At 32.6% G+C, this 14,661-nt stretch overlaps 1 protein-coding gene across 9 annotated transcripts; it reads right to left on the bottom strand.

Moving 5' to 3' along the window:
• Positions 1-342: 342 nt before the first annotated feature.
• On the bottom strand, positions 343-14,169 carry LOC108202403 (polygalacturonase At1g48100-like). Of its 9 annotated transcripts, none has more exons than XR_010287214.1 (6): positions 11,044-14,000; positions 10,802-10,942; positions 10,681-10,717; positions 1,559-2,070; positions 830-902; positions 343-654 (listed from the first exon to the last, which is right to left on the bottom strand). XR_010287214.1 is itself a non-coding variant. In XM_064083954.1 (4 exons), exons 2-4 carry the CDS (start codon positions 10,915-10,917, stop codon positions 1,502-1,504), a joined length of 282 nt encoding a protein of 93 aa, XP_063940024.1. In that variant the 5' UTR covers positions 10,918-10,942; positions 11,044-14,000; the 3' UTR covers positions 343-1,501. The 9 variants fall into 9 exon arrangements, 1 of the variants encoding a protein (XP_063940024.1); XR_010287215.1 differs by having other exon boundaries at positions 343-902; positions 1,559-1,630; positions 2,012-2,070; XR_010287210.1 differs by adding an exon at positions 14,012-14,169 and having other exon boundaries at positions 343-2,070; positions 11,044-13,807.
• Between the last annotated feature and the right edge of the window lie 492 nt (positions 14,170-14,661).

Here is a 14,661-nt window from a genome sequence, read left to right as displayed (position 1 = left end):
AGTATGTCCACTAAAGTAAAGGGCCAAATTAGAAACAAGCCCCCTGGATTCAACAGACACCCTTCAAAATGCAGATTTATTATTTGCACTCATAGTTCTTCATCGGATGCTTCAATTCAACTTGAAACAAACAATAGTCAATTCAACAAAAAATCTGATCAACAAACTATTGAGGTCAAGCAAATGGTATTCTGATGGAACAAACAGACCAATGGCTTACCGTAATAGAAAGGAAGGGCATTGAGTCCTTAAATGTGACCTAAGTTATTCGTGTTACAGTAAAGCTTAACACTTGTTTATGTACAGAATCACCTATCATATAAGACTTGCCATTCTCTGGTACTAGCAATTTATATAAATTATCTTTTGATTAATAAAAGTCATTACACATACCTCTCAGAACAGAAGGAAAAGGTTACAATGCATGAATCTTACTCCTACAAAACTCTCCATGTTGGGTGTGAGGAATATATTTGCCTCCGATATCCCCAAAAAATTGCTTTTACTTCTGCTTCGGCTAGGTACTATAATGAAGCAGAGGAATTATATAAAGCTTTGTTAACCTGATGCGCCAGCTGCATTCCTTTTCTCATCCCTTTTATCATCTTCTCCATGCTCTTCTTTTGAGAACTCCTCAATCAATTCACGCTGCCTCTGGGTCAAATTCCAAAAAAATATCAAAACAAAATTCACAGAGTCTTTATGATGCCACATATTTATATTCTTTGAAGCACCGAGCTAGGTAAAAGCCCTTGCAGCTTGAAATACTGAGGCAAGATGCTATAAACCAATTTACTGCTGTTTCCTTTGCATCTATGTGGATTCTTACCAATATCCATTTATACATTATAAATAAATCCAAGCAGTCCAGTCACTCGGTTTCTTCAATTGACCTGCATCGGCTAGAAGTTGAAAATATTTAGTTATCATTTTAATTATCCAAAGCTATCTTTGCATCGGATTCTCTGTATCCAATCATATTCTTCCTACAAATGTGTCCAGAATGATAAAGTAAACTAGGGTTCTACATGGAAGCAATGACATAAAATTTATTCATGGAACCTGCAAATATTTTGTTTTAATTAAAAAAAAAAGCCTCTAAAGGTTCTTTTACAAGTATTACATATCTTAATATCTACATTTCTCTAATATACAGTATATATTCTGCACAAATTTTTTTAACTGATCAAAATATTAAACAAATACTTAAATGCATACAACTCTTTAGCATCCACCGTTAGTTTAATATCAACTATTTCAGTAAATATACTTTTTTGTTTTGAGTCATAAATCAGGAACCATACATTTTAATCATTTGGCTACATTCATTCAACTTTAATTTGCAGAATCACTAAATTGTTTCTTTTTTCTCAGATCATTATTCATTGTAAGTATCCAAATAATAATGTATTCATACTAGCTCATTTCCTACAAAAACTCTAGTAAGAACTTCGATTCATACATAAATAGTCAATAGTTTGACAAGGGTAAAGGTACTAAGTCATGTGTTGCCCAGGGTTGCAAGAACGTCGAACAAAGAAAATTGAATAGTAAATACCCGAGTAATACTTAAAATGGCAACAACATGAATGTCAGGACCCTCTCTTCTGAAGATAGGGTCTTCTCGGACCTAGAGTATTCACAATAAAATTAGAGTTTATCAGAATTTAAACTACAAAAAATGGCCAAATGGCATATGAGGAAAAGTAGATATCACCAATGAAGACAAGAAATTATCGAGAATACGTTAAACGTAACATAAAGGGCCTGTTTGGCCAAGAGAAGCAGAAGCTACTTCTGGCTTCTGCTTCTCTTGACCCGTTTGTGCAAAGAAGTAGAAGCACTTTTAAGAAGCTGAGAATGCTAGCTTCTCTTTCACAGCTTCTGCTTCTTTTCCAAACACTTTATTAACTTATTTACTTCTCACTTCTACTCCACTTCTTTACTATAAGCAAGAAGTCACTTCTTTTAAGCTAACCCAAACGGCCCCAAAGATCACCATGTTGATTACCATCAGGATCCGCTCCACCACTTCTGGCAAAACTTTCATGGTTTCACTTTCATCTACTCCTGTTAATGCAAACCCACTAATATTAATTCTTTTGCACATCCTGAAGTAATTCAAGCTAAGTCTTCTTTATATATCGCTGCAAATGAACCTATGCCAAAGAGTCCAGACAGGTAACAAATTACAATAATTATTTAATTTGTAATGTGGTCTTATTGCCTTCAATTTTTTTGACTTATTTATAAGAAACAAAGAATCAATACATGTTCTTCACAAAATCAGATGAAGGAAATGAAAATGAAAATGATGACCACAATAAATTAAGAAGAGAAATCAGTTACACTGCACACTTTTAAAAGACGATGACCGCTAGACTCACTCATTCCCTTTTTACATGTCTTCTTTCAAAATAATATATGTCCTGCTCTTCTTTCGAAACAAATTTATATGTACTCTCAATTTTAAATTTAATAATTAAGGGTACATATAACGAAAAAAGTATATAACATTTTCATAATATGAGTAATTTTTTCAAAAAGAACACGTAGAAGCAATTGGAAATATAATAATGTATATAGCTAAATACCGTCTCCCACTGTTAAAAGGACTTGGACACAATCTAGAGAAGTGCCTGGAGAGCATGGAGTTGGGAAACCAAGAAAGAGCTAATAGAGTATGAGGATACTCTCTCTTATTTACTGGTGTTGATGAGCTAGTAGTTAAATAACTGTTACTGATTTTTTAGTATCAGCAACCAATTTGTCAAAGTATATTTGGGGGTAAGCGTGGTTCGGTTTGGGGCGGTTTTAAGATAAAATCGGAACCGAAACCGCAAATTTTTGGTTTTTAAAATTAAAAACCGAAACCGCAACCGAACCGTCGGATCGGTTTCGGTTTCAAAAACCTCGGTTTGGTTTTAGTCGGTTCGGTTTCGGTTATAAAACCGCAAGAAATGAGAAAAAGAAAAAAAAAATTACGTATTAAATCTTTAAAAATTATTTTATAATATTAAATGTTATCTCTTTGTATCTTTACGGTATTAGATCGATGAAAGAGTCCAAGGCTGCGAGTCTATGATTTTGATAGTATATTTCACACTACTCTTTTGGATGAAATCTAAGGTATGTAAAAAGAATTGAACCTAATTAAAGTATCCTCCGACCTATACCAAACTATAATCTAAATTCTATATATATTACTTAGTTACGGTTCATGATATATTAATATAAATATATGTATATATTATCTTAAAACACACGTGTATATATGTACATATATATATATATTTATATATGTATTATAATTTATAAATAATATTTATACTGTATAGTTCTGTCTGATACGGGAATTAGTTTTGACTTTTGAGGCTAGACATTCATTTTAAGTGTTTTTACTGTATAATTTATTGTATTATTTTTAAATTTTCTTTTCATAATTAAAAATAATATTCTCTCCGCTTTGTTTATTTATTTATTTTTTTATTATCTCGCATCTTAAGTATAAAATAAAGTTTTATGATATATTTAAAAAAAAATCTTTTGGTATAAAATATTTTAATGTTAAATTATCGGAGATTGTATTTTCTTCAAATGACCAATGAAAATGTGCAAAATGTAGTTTGTGCTGATGAGATGATGTTAGATACTATTCCTTCCCTTTCTATAATCACACTAGTTAGTTTGTGATAATCTTGTATATATAACCATTTGACTGACCTTGTCTGGAGTCGTATGTCTTTGATTTCCCATTAAATTTAATACGTGATTTGTTTTTCGATTATTTTTTCAACAGAGGTCAATGTGATTCTCACTGCTCGAGGAGCTACATTTTCACCATGGTCACACCCCATGGATTAGGTGATGCATTTCAGTCCCATCACTCGTTAGTTTAACTAGAAAAGTTAATTACTATATTACTCCCTCTGTCCCTCTAAATTCTTTACGGTTTCTTCTTTTGGACGTCCCACTCATTTCTTTACATTACAAAACTTTCCTAAAATAGCTAACGAGCCCCACCACTTTCCCACTTTTTCTTCCTTTTCACACTACTTTTACTCCACTATCTTCTTTTTATATATTAAATATCAATGGGTCTCACCACTTCACCCACTTTTCTTTCTCTTTTCCACTACTTTATACATATTTCTTAATCTCCGTGCCCAACTTCAATGTAAAGAATTGAGGGGGAAACTAGTGCTTGAAGAATTTGTTTCAAAGTGGGCCTCTAATTTAAGGATCAATAGATGGTTATTGCTAATTAAATTTTTCCATGAACTAAAATTAGAGGCATTTTACTTTCTTAACAGTATTCCCGTCGAATTTCGTGAAGAAGGGACTTCCATTCAACCAACTTATTTTCTCAGGTATTTATATATTTGTTTTATAGAGTAGGTGGAGTTCAAATTAAAAATGATAAATTGTTGATAATATTAAAAATACACGTAGTTTATATTATATTTTAGTGTCAGAATTAATTAGCACAGAGAGTATAAGAAAAACTCTCACTAATAATTTTGGTTTTGTTTTTCCCATACATTGAAATTCATCAACTCTTTTGTTTAAGATACACTTTGTAATTATATGAGGAATTATCAAGCTACTAAAAGTATTGAAAAAGTAAAATTGTTTATTTAACTTAATCGTGTTCACGAATCAATGGAGATTAAGGAAGATGAAATTTCGAAAATTACTTTTTTGAAATTTGAAAGATTGGAGTATTAGTTGCCAGATTTTCTATTAGGAGTTCTTTTTCTTTTTCTACTTATCTAATTTTTTATTTGGGAGTTCTTATTCTTCTGCTAGTTATTTTTATTTTTTCAAAATCTATATTGTTGTGTTGTGGAATGTACAAGAGACTTAGACTATATAACTGACAAGCTTATACATATTTAAATAGGGACAAGACCTAAGCGAGGCTTATATGTTAAATCGAATGAAAGATTTTGACTTGGGTTAGGTCCAGTCTAACTTAGCCCAAGATCCGTTCCTAACTTACAATATAAAATGTGAGAGACAAAATTTAGAAGAACATTTGTATCTTATAAAATTTAGAAGGACATTTTACAATTCTTAAAATACTAATATGTGTTGAAATTCACTGACAAATTTTTATTAAATTTGTACTTTCAGATCAGATTCCTCAGGGAAAAGAAATTGTTATCACCGGAATCAGGGGCTTAACACCAAAACCTCGGATTCATGGAGTCTGGTTCTTCAATTTAATTGAAGGCAATGTTGTTAGATTTAGCAAGAAGCCTATAATGGGTTCGCATGATGCATACCGGCCTGTTCGAGACATTTTCCGGTCCCCTCCAATTCCCAAGTCGGACAGCCTATAAGCCCTCAGATATATGCGAAAATTAAGACAACAGTGATGGGTTCGCATGATGCATATCAGCCTGTTCGAGACACTTTCCGGTCCCCTCCAATTCCCAAGTCGAACAGTGATTCTGGAGCTGTAGAATTACAATGTCACGAATTTGCTAAGCATAATATTTATGGAGGGGAGGAGAAGGTACTCGATCCTACTTATCTTGCCATGGTTCCTTCGTTAGCTCTCGGAAGCTATGCTCTGCTACATGAAAAACTATAAGTTCTTGCCTCAACTTCCACTCAGGTTATGCGAATGGGAAGCAGAGAGATGCTTTGGATCTCGCATCAGGATTGCCATCAAGGAGAACACACCCGATTTCAAGCATATTGAGTTTGGAATTTTCCTTCATCCACTAAGCAACTTGCGAATCAGGGTGGATAGAGGGTCAGTCGATGCCCTTAAAATTTTGTTTGCGAATTAGGGTGGATAGAGGGTCAGTCGATCCCCTTAAATTTTTGTTTTTAATTTTACATAATGTAGTGTAACGGTAAAAAATTACATAATCTGAATATTAATTGTTTTTATTTTCTATGTTATCATTTTGGTATCCACCATTCTGATCAAAGTGGACATGACTTATTTATGTTGTGCAACGGTAAAAATTTATATGATATGAATATTATTTTTTTCCTAGGTTCATTCTAATTAATCATCGTTACAAAATATTATATATGACCTCTCTTACTTTCGGAGCTGGATCCACCACTGTTGCGAATAGACTAACCTCACGATAACATCTCCTCCAACATGTTAATAGGGGCCTTGACATCACTATATCATCTTCTACATTTATATATATTATCTTTTCTGACATTTTCAGTTGGTATTTTGTTTGGATTATGTATGTTTTTGTTATGGCGACAATATCTGTTGGATATTGTGAGACTTAGCAATGCTTATATCTAATTGAGTGCACTATCAAATACAGTCATATATATTACATTTCCCTCAATCTATAATATATTACAAATAAATAAATAACAATTCTGAAAATAATAATTCTCTTTTTTCTTATCATGTTTAAACAAAGTTGGAGTTTATAACATTGACCATCCAGGTATCCAATAACTCTTTTGATCAACACCTATCTAATAATAATAATAATAATCACAATTTTATTATCTGTATAATTGTATTTGTATTCATGATTCCTTTAAAAAGATATATCCAACAATAAGAGATCTATATTATTTTATTATTTGTATAATTGTACTTTCAATCACGATTTCTTTTAAAAGAATATATGGGACAATAAGAGATCTATATTGTATTAAGATTTTTTTACCCGTTTAGCACCGTGTGATTTGTCATTTAATATTGGTTCGTCAATCTGAAAATTTATATCGATTTGTATTTAATATTTTTTTTAGACTAAAAAATGCAAATCTACTGATAATTGGTTTAATATTCGAGATAAATTTTATAATAGAGTTCACTTATTGTTTTCTTTGCCATCACTGTGAAGTCACTATCGATCGGATGGGAGGAGATTGCGGACTTTAAAGTATTTAATTTGTGCTTAATTTGAAGTAACAACTTGTTGCCTTCTCTTTTTCTGTTGATGATCGATATATTTATCCTCGGGAGAAAGTAGTGATGGTTGTCAAAGTATACAATAAGTTGTTTGCCGATTCCTATCAACATGCATTGTTGTGAATCACGAAATTGATATTTTTATAGTAGTATCAATAATAAGTGACAGAGTTCTTAATAATCAGTGTTTGGAGTACGAGAGACCAATATTTGAAATTTAAGTTATGTAGTGTACTTACCTATAGTAATGGATCTTTAGTTGTTTACATACCGTAGTACCTGTTGGAATAATCTTAAATTTAGTTATTATTATTATTTGTTTAGTTATTTATTTTGAGGATTAATTCTAGATTGAAGTAGTTGGATGATTGTTGGAGTTCTAGAGAGTTTGTAGGAGGTATTGAGTCTATCTTATTTTAGGAGATTTATTAGAAGTAGTAGAGTATTGTTAGGAGTCAAGTACGTTTGTTTTAAATATAGCATGTAATCTCTTTTTTAGAGGAACAAGAATTAATAAGAATCAGTTTTATATTCTACACTTGGCATCAGAGCTAGGTTTAAAGGGCTTGTGAAGTTATGAAAAAATATATATAGATAAGCAATCTTTGTATTTTTTTTCAAATGACGTCAAATAATTTTTCTCTTTCGATACCTACATTCAAAGGAGATCACTATAATTCATGGGCTATCAAAATGAAATCATATTTGAAAGCTATGAGTCTGTGGAAAACAATTGAAAGTGATGTTGAATTAACTCTTCTTCCACAAAATCCAACCGCAGCTCAAATCAAAAAATGTGACGAGGAAGCGGCAAGAGAAGCAAAGGCACTCTCATGTATTCATTCGGCGGTGTCGGATGGAATCTTTATAAGTATCATGACTTGCGAGTCACCAAACGAGGCATGGAGCACGTCAAAGGAAGAGTTTGAAGGAAATGCTAAAACAAAGTTGATGCAAGTTTTGAATCTCAAACGAGAATTCGAGATGCAGTGAATGAAGGGGAACGAAACTATTAAGGAATATGTGAGTAAGCTTATGAGCATTGTTAATCAAATAAGGTTGTTTGGTGAAACATTTGCTAGCGAGAGGGTTGTTGATAAAATTCTGGTGAGTGTTCCTGAAAAATATGAGTCTAAAATATCTTCACTTGAAGATTCTAAAGACCTATCCAAAATAACCCTAGTGGAATTAGTCAATGCTCTTAGTGCCATAGATCAAAGGAGATTAATGAGGGAGGAAGAAAATGGTGGAAAAATTGAAGTACCCCTCATAACATCGGTCACGAAGAAAAGGACTGCTGGAACAAAGGAAAGCCACAATGCTTCAAATGCAAAAGATATGGGCACTTGGCAAAGAATTGTAGATTTCAAGGTGATGAAGAAATCATGGCACAACTGATGGAGGCAGAACCTCTACTTTAGAGTTATGGGTGATTATGTGCACTGGGAGAGAAGAGCTCCAGTGAATTTGTTGTTGATGAGAAGTGCATCAACAAATTGTTGGTGGTGAGAAGTGCATCACAAATGAAGAGAAGTGCTTCATAAATTCTGTTAAGTAAATTTAAGATTATGGGGGTGATTGTTGGAATAATCTTAAATTTAGTTATTATTATTACTAGCTTATAACCCGTGCCATGCACGGGCGGTTATAATATTTGCTATCTTATCGTATATATTTTAACTTAAATTAATATTATTGTGAGAATAAAATTATAATAGAATACTATTATTTTATAAATTTTTTATTTAACAGCTGATAAATTCTTAATAGTTAATTCCGTCAAACGGCTAATAAAAAATTAGGTTGAACATGTATATTTTACTGAGAATGTTTTTTTTTCATCTTATAATTTAAGAAGATCTATAAAATCATATATAAATCAACCAATCAATCTTCTAATATTTCGTTATTGATAATTTATAATATAATATGGAACATATTATAAGTTAAAAAGACTCGTAAAACCAAATACCGACACATCATACTAACGTAATTTTTAATATTTTGGTTTAATAGATAATAAAAAATATATTATAATATGTTATAAATTAATGAGGTTCATGGGACGAATACCAACTGGCTCACCGAACTCGACCGACCGACCGACTAACTGAAATTGTCATGATTTAACAGTATAATAGTATATTATAGATTTATAATATTACTTTTAAAGTGAGTCCATTAGAGTACTTAAAAATAATGTTAATGTGTTTGGTTGAAAAATATCACAAGTTATTTATTAATAATTATATATAATAATATTATATTTTTATATATATGTAGTCCGTGTTAATTGTAGAAAATCCGTTTTTTAGTTAGTATATATAAAAAAGATAATGTGTTTTAGTTAAAAAGGTAATTACTATATTTTTCGATGTTATTTTAAATGATGGAGTTTTTTTAGTTAGAAAATATAAAAAAAGATGACATATTTTACTTAAAAAGAATAATTGGTATATAGATAGACCCGTATTATGGCCCAAGTACCGACTGACCAAACTTTCAATGTTTCGGCTTTAATAATATAGTAAATATAGATGCATATGTATTTTTTTAAGGTTTGTCTTTAGTTTTTGGTAAGTCAAATATGTCTTATATTTGTTTTATATTTTGCTCTTATATTTTTTTTATGTTTTGATATGTTTACATTTTGTTTGAAATCCACTAATTTTGTTTGAAACCCGCTAATTATAAAAGTCCGTATAAAAGCCCGTGTTCTGATCGACCAAATTTTTAATGTTTCAGTTTTAATAGTATAATATTTTTTAAGGTTTGACTTTAGTTTTGGTATAGTCAAATAGGTCGTATATTTGTTTTATGTTTTGATTTGTTTATATTTTGTTTGAAGCCCACTAATTACAAAAGTCCGTATAAAAGCCCGCGTACCGATCCACCAAACTTAGCCCATTAATTTTGTTTGAAGCCCGCTAATTATAAAAGTCCGTATAAAAGCCCGCGTACCGACCGACCAAACTTTTAATGTTTCGGCTTTAATAGTATAGTATAGATTTGTTTAGTTATTTACTTTGAGGATTAATTCTAGATTGAAGTAGTTGGATGATTGTTGGAATTCTAGAGAGTTTGTAGGAGGTATTGAGTCTATCTTATTTTAGGAGATTTATTAGAAGTAGTAGAGTATTGTTAGGAGTCAAGTATACTCGAGATCGTGCAAAGATCAATGTACTTGTTCATCTGACAGTACTTAACTTACGGAATGAAATTTATTATAATTTTCACATATGTACAATGTATTAGGATCGTTCAATTCTTTTCAGGTGAAAGATATATATTGCTGGATATATGGCCATTGTTTGATGAGTGCAGGATCACTTGTAGGATATATAGACTAACGCATAAGTGTAACATTTAAAGTATAAAGAGAAGTTCTTATTAATATGTAAGTCACACTCATAATGATGGAAGGATTTAATAATAATATCCTTCTTCAAAGATTACATGCTCATATATAACAGGAAATCATGATTGGTATAATTTGAAAAAAAGGAAAAAAAAAAAATTACATGATTAATACATTGATGCAAACTATATACAATCTATAGGACTTAAAGCTGGAGCTGTAATGTGAATTGATTCTACATGGACATTGGTGCATTTATTAAATCTCAAGTTAAACTGAGGGCTGTCTATTATTTTAAGTCCTTGCACTGTCAAATTGTTGCTCATGAAGAACCTGATAGCCTGCCTATTTTACAAGTTTAATACGGAGATAAGATACCATAGCTTAAGAGTCAAAATTTTCTACTTACAACTGGGCTGTCGCATGGTCCTGGCAATGTTAGGTCCCTGCATAACAGTTTACATTGTCCATATATCAATTTTTATCTTCTGAATTTGCAATTTGATGAATCAAAAGAGATACTGACATACCCTGTGAGGCTTGCAGGGAATTTTTCTCCTCTTCCATTAATCACACCACCACCTTGCAAAGACATCTCGTCGATTCTGTAAAACACCAGCCATTGATGTTTGCTATTCAGGTCCATCTGGTGGCATTAGTGTGCCATCAACCTTTTAATTTGGTAAAAACAAAAAAAAAATTAAGTTTCAATATAAAAGTCCCAAAGCTGTCACAAGCAGGACTAGTGATTAAAAAAGAAAACAATGCATACCTGGAAAACTAGACCGCCCTTAGCTTACAGAAGCCAGTGAAAATTGTGGACTGAATCATAAAAGAGTAACCATTAGGAACAAGAATAACCCCGTATTCAAATTGGCAAGCGGTGTCCCAAGCTGTCTTAAATGCCTCAGTGTCATCAGTCATGCCATCTGCGACAGCACCAATTTTACTTGGAGGTTCATTAGATGGTCCTGGTGCTGGTGCACCAGATGGAGGCTGAGAAATTTGGGATATTGGAGGCGAATGTTTGCGTTTTTTATGATAATGATATTTGGCTTGGCAAAATTGAATGCGAGAAATGAAAGCAGCATTGCTATATATGCGCATAGATGCCATTATTAAAATAGACAAGTTGTTTGGAACTATCGATAGTGATTAGAGAAAATGAAGTGTGGACTCATATTTAGTTTTAATTGACCTTTGTTTAGTTATATTAATAGAGACTGATTTCATATTTACACATTCTTCTCGCAAACTATAAAAACTACTAATATTTGTCCGAGGGACTTTCAAGTTAGGTTATGCAAATCAACATGAGCTAAATTCTTTCATCATGTCTTTTGACAAGGTGGAAGCTGGCTTGAAAGTTAAAACAGAATGTCCAAAAAGGAGAATGGTGTAACAGTAACACTACAAAATGTATTCTTTCCCCATTACTCTTTAGTCTTTATAAACATTCTCTGCTCCTAATTAGCAAATATTAATAAATTTACTGAATGAGTTAACATTCAGAAATATAAAATGTAAAGTGTCCGACTAATGAGTAATAACTAATATAAATTGTAAGACTCCTTCAAATCCGGTGCTCGGCTACCTTAATCCTAGTACTGCATGCTAATAAAAATTATAAACATGTCTTTAGATTCTTACATATTCACTCTTACTATAACCATAATATTTATTGCCCTTTGCAGGGAAGATCATGTAAGAATTACTGTAGTTTGGTGTTGGGGGACACTAGAATAAAATGATGCAAACCGATCCGCATAATCGCTAAACCGCGGTTGAAATTATGTGGTTAATCGCAACCGCAAATGCGGTTGTGGTTGTAGATTTTCTAAAACCGCTATTTACGGTTTGGTTCGACTTTGATCCTAAAACCGATCTGATCCGAACCGCGTACACCCCTGCAATAAGTGTTCATATCTTTGCAAATATACAAGTTAAATATAGTCAGTGGAGTTCTGGAGATACTGAATCCTTTTTTTGTATCCTGCTCTGGTTCATATCTAAATATGTTGACATCGATATGTTGCATAAAACTGAACCAAGTCGGTGCAAAATTCTATTGTGATGTGACTGATGTCTACCCGACACTTCTTGGTGTAGCGGTATCTCCTTCGCTTCCTTTATAGGATATGGAGAATTCGAACCTATGGCGGTGTGAGTGTATTAGAAATCATCCGATGGATACTACTACCCTAATTCAGTAATTTAAATGATCTCCGATTTTGATGTTTGTTACCACGTATCTAATTACAATGCAAAATTGACAATTTTTACAAATACAAAACCCTCAAGTGAATAATGCGTCAAAATATTAAGTTACATATTATATTCGTCTTTACACCCTCCTAATTCCTATTCTTAGCTAAATGGAACCGATCATAAATGATAGGAGTAACTAATTACCTAATCTCCATGAGGTGTGGTTCAAAAATAATATTTTTGTAAAACAAATATGTTATCATCATAAAATTTTATTCTAAATTTTGTCATGAAGAAAAAAGGTGAATTGTTGAAATTAAAATCACAAAAGTTAACGATAATTAAATTTAAAATATCATATTCAAAATACTGCAATATTTTGATACGGTCCTCAAGTAAACATTGATCTTCATAAAACATAACTCATGAAGAGATGGCATCCAAAATTCCACAAAATTGTTAATAGTCAAACAAACCTGCCGTCTTCTTGTAAATTGCAGGACCTATATAATTTCCTCAATACATGTCCTATATGATCTTGCAACCGTCCCATTTCAAGGGTATTTGAACCGAAAAGTAAAAGAAAAACAGAACTGCTCATGGGGTGTACTCCAAGCCAAACCAAACAAACCCAGTATATCCCGCTTAGAGCAGGGTCTGGGAGGGTAAAATATGTGCAAGACATAATTTTGTGTGAAATATAAATAGATAGTACCTTGGCCCATGATTTTGAACACATGGGACTTACCTCTATCAAGAATGCATCTGTCCGTAAATGATCCGAGCCGTTGCATCAAAGCAGAACGCCAAAACACCTAAAACCTCTTTGCCGCTAATTCATCTATCAATAAATGATCTGAGCCCGTATGGAGGCCAAAGAATTTATGATCTCTAGTTGCCAAATGATAATTAACTTCTGCGGCTTCAAGTATCTTAATCGGGAAAACTGCTGGCATGCAATATATATGTGACAAGTGTAGAATTGAGGGGAAGAAAGGAGGGCAGTTGGTGGAGGATATAACCGCAAGTTGAAATGTGAAACTGAAAGTGTTTTTAGTGCGTGAATATAATGTAAAGGAATGAGAGAGGGGAGTGAATCTAGGGAAGAAATGCAGAGTAACAAAGAAACAAAGTGCAACGGGGTGATCACGAACAAATCTTTCTCTCTCAGAAACACGCTCCAGTGCCGCAAGAATCTGGACACCAATAATCAAACATCGTCTCGGATCGGAAAAGCCTTTTGTAACTTATGTGTATTTTACGGGAGGGATCGAAGTGTGGACGGCAAATTCAAGATCATTGACGATTTGACGGTCGGTGGTTTTTTTCTTGTCCAGAGAGAGAGTTTATGTGTAAGAAAAATGAAGAACATATGGACTTTTAATTCACTATAAAGTAAAAAGCTACACGCTCAGAGTTCAGACACTTTATTCAAATTAATGTTCGATTCAATTCAATAACTTCTTGTTCACATATATTATATATATATGGAGGGAGGGGGAGAGAGAGAGAGGGGGGGGAGGGAGATTCACCTGTGATAGTACCGTGAACAATAGTCCCATTCTTAAGCTCAATGGAGACAGTCTCGTTGTTCAATTTCATCAAAAACCTGACGAGCTTCATTGTTGACGAAGAGATGAAATCTAGGGCTAGGCGCTCTGAGTTTAGAGAAATGGAGGGTGTACTCCCTCCATCCCAATTTAGATGAGCTTTTTGCTCATTTCACACATATTAAGGAGTAATAAATGATTCATCTTTTTTCCATCTATGTCCTTATTTATTGCGTTGACTTTCGATAGTTTTAGTAAGATGTAACATTGGAAATGATAAATAAAAAAAGGTAAGGATGAAAGATTGATGATAAATATGCATTGAAAAGAGGGAGACTCAAGTATTTTGGGATAAATTTTTTTTCTCAAAAGAGTCATCTAATTTGGGATGGAGGGAGTATAAAGTTTTTCAGCCATGTAAAAAGTAGGGTAACGCTAACCAATCCTTAAAATAGACCATAGACCCACTAAATTTCTGCCGCAAAACCCTAAATTTTAAATAGATTTTTAGGATCTAAATCTAAATGCATGTTTTTTTCATGTTTTTTCATCGTTGTGTGTAATCAAAAATAATTTTGAAAGATAATACATAGAGACTAGAAATAAGATAAGAGTTCTATGAGTTCTCTCCC

Source organism: Daucus carota, chromosome 9 (assembly GCF_001625215.2).
Source record: "Daucus carota subsp. sativus chromosome 9, DH1 v3.0, whole genome shotgun sequence".
Lineage (NCBI taxonomy): Eukaryota > Viridiplantae > Streptophyta > Magnoliopsida > Apiales > Apiaceae > Daucus > Daucus carota.
The sequence above is the reverse complement of the archived record's forward strand: the minus strand, read 5'-3'. Positions and strand labels throughout refer to the sequence as shown.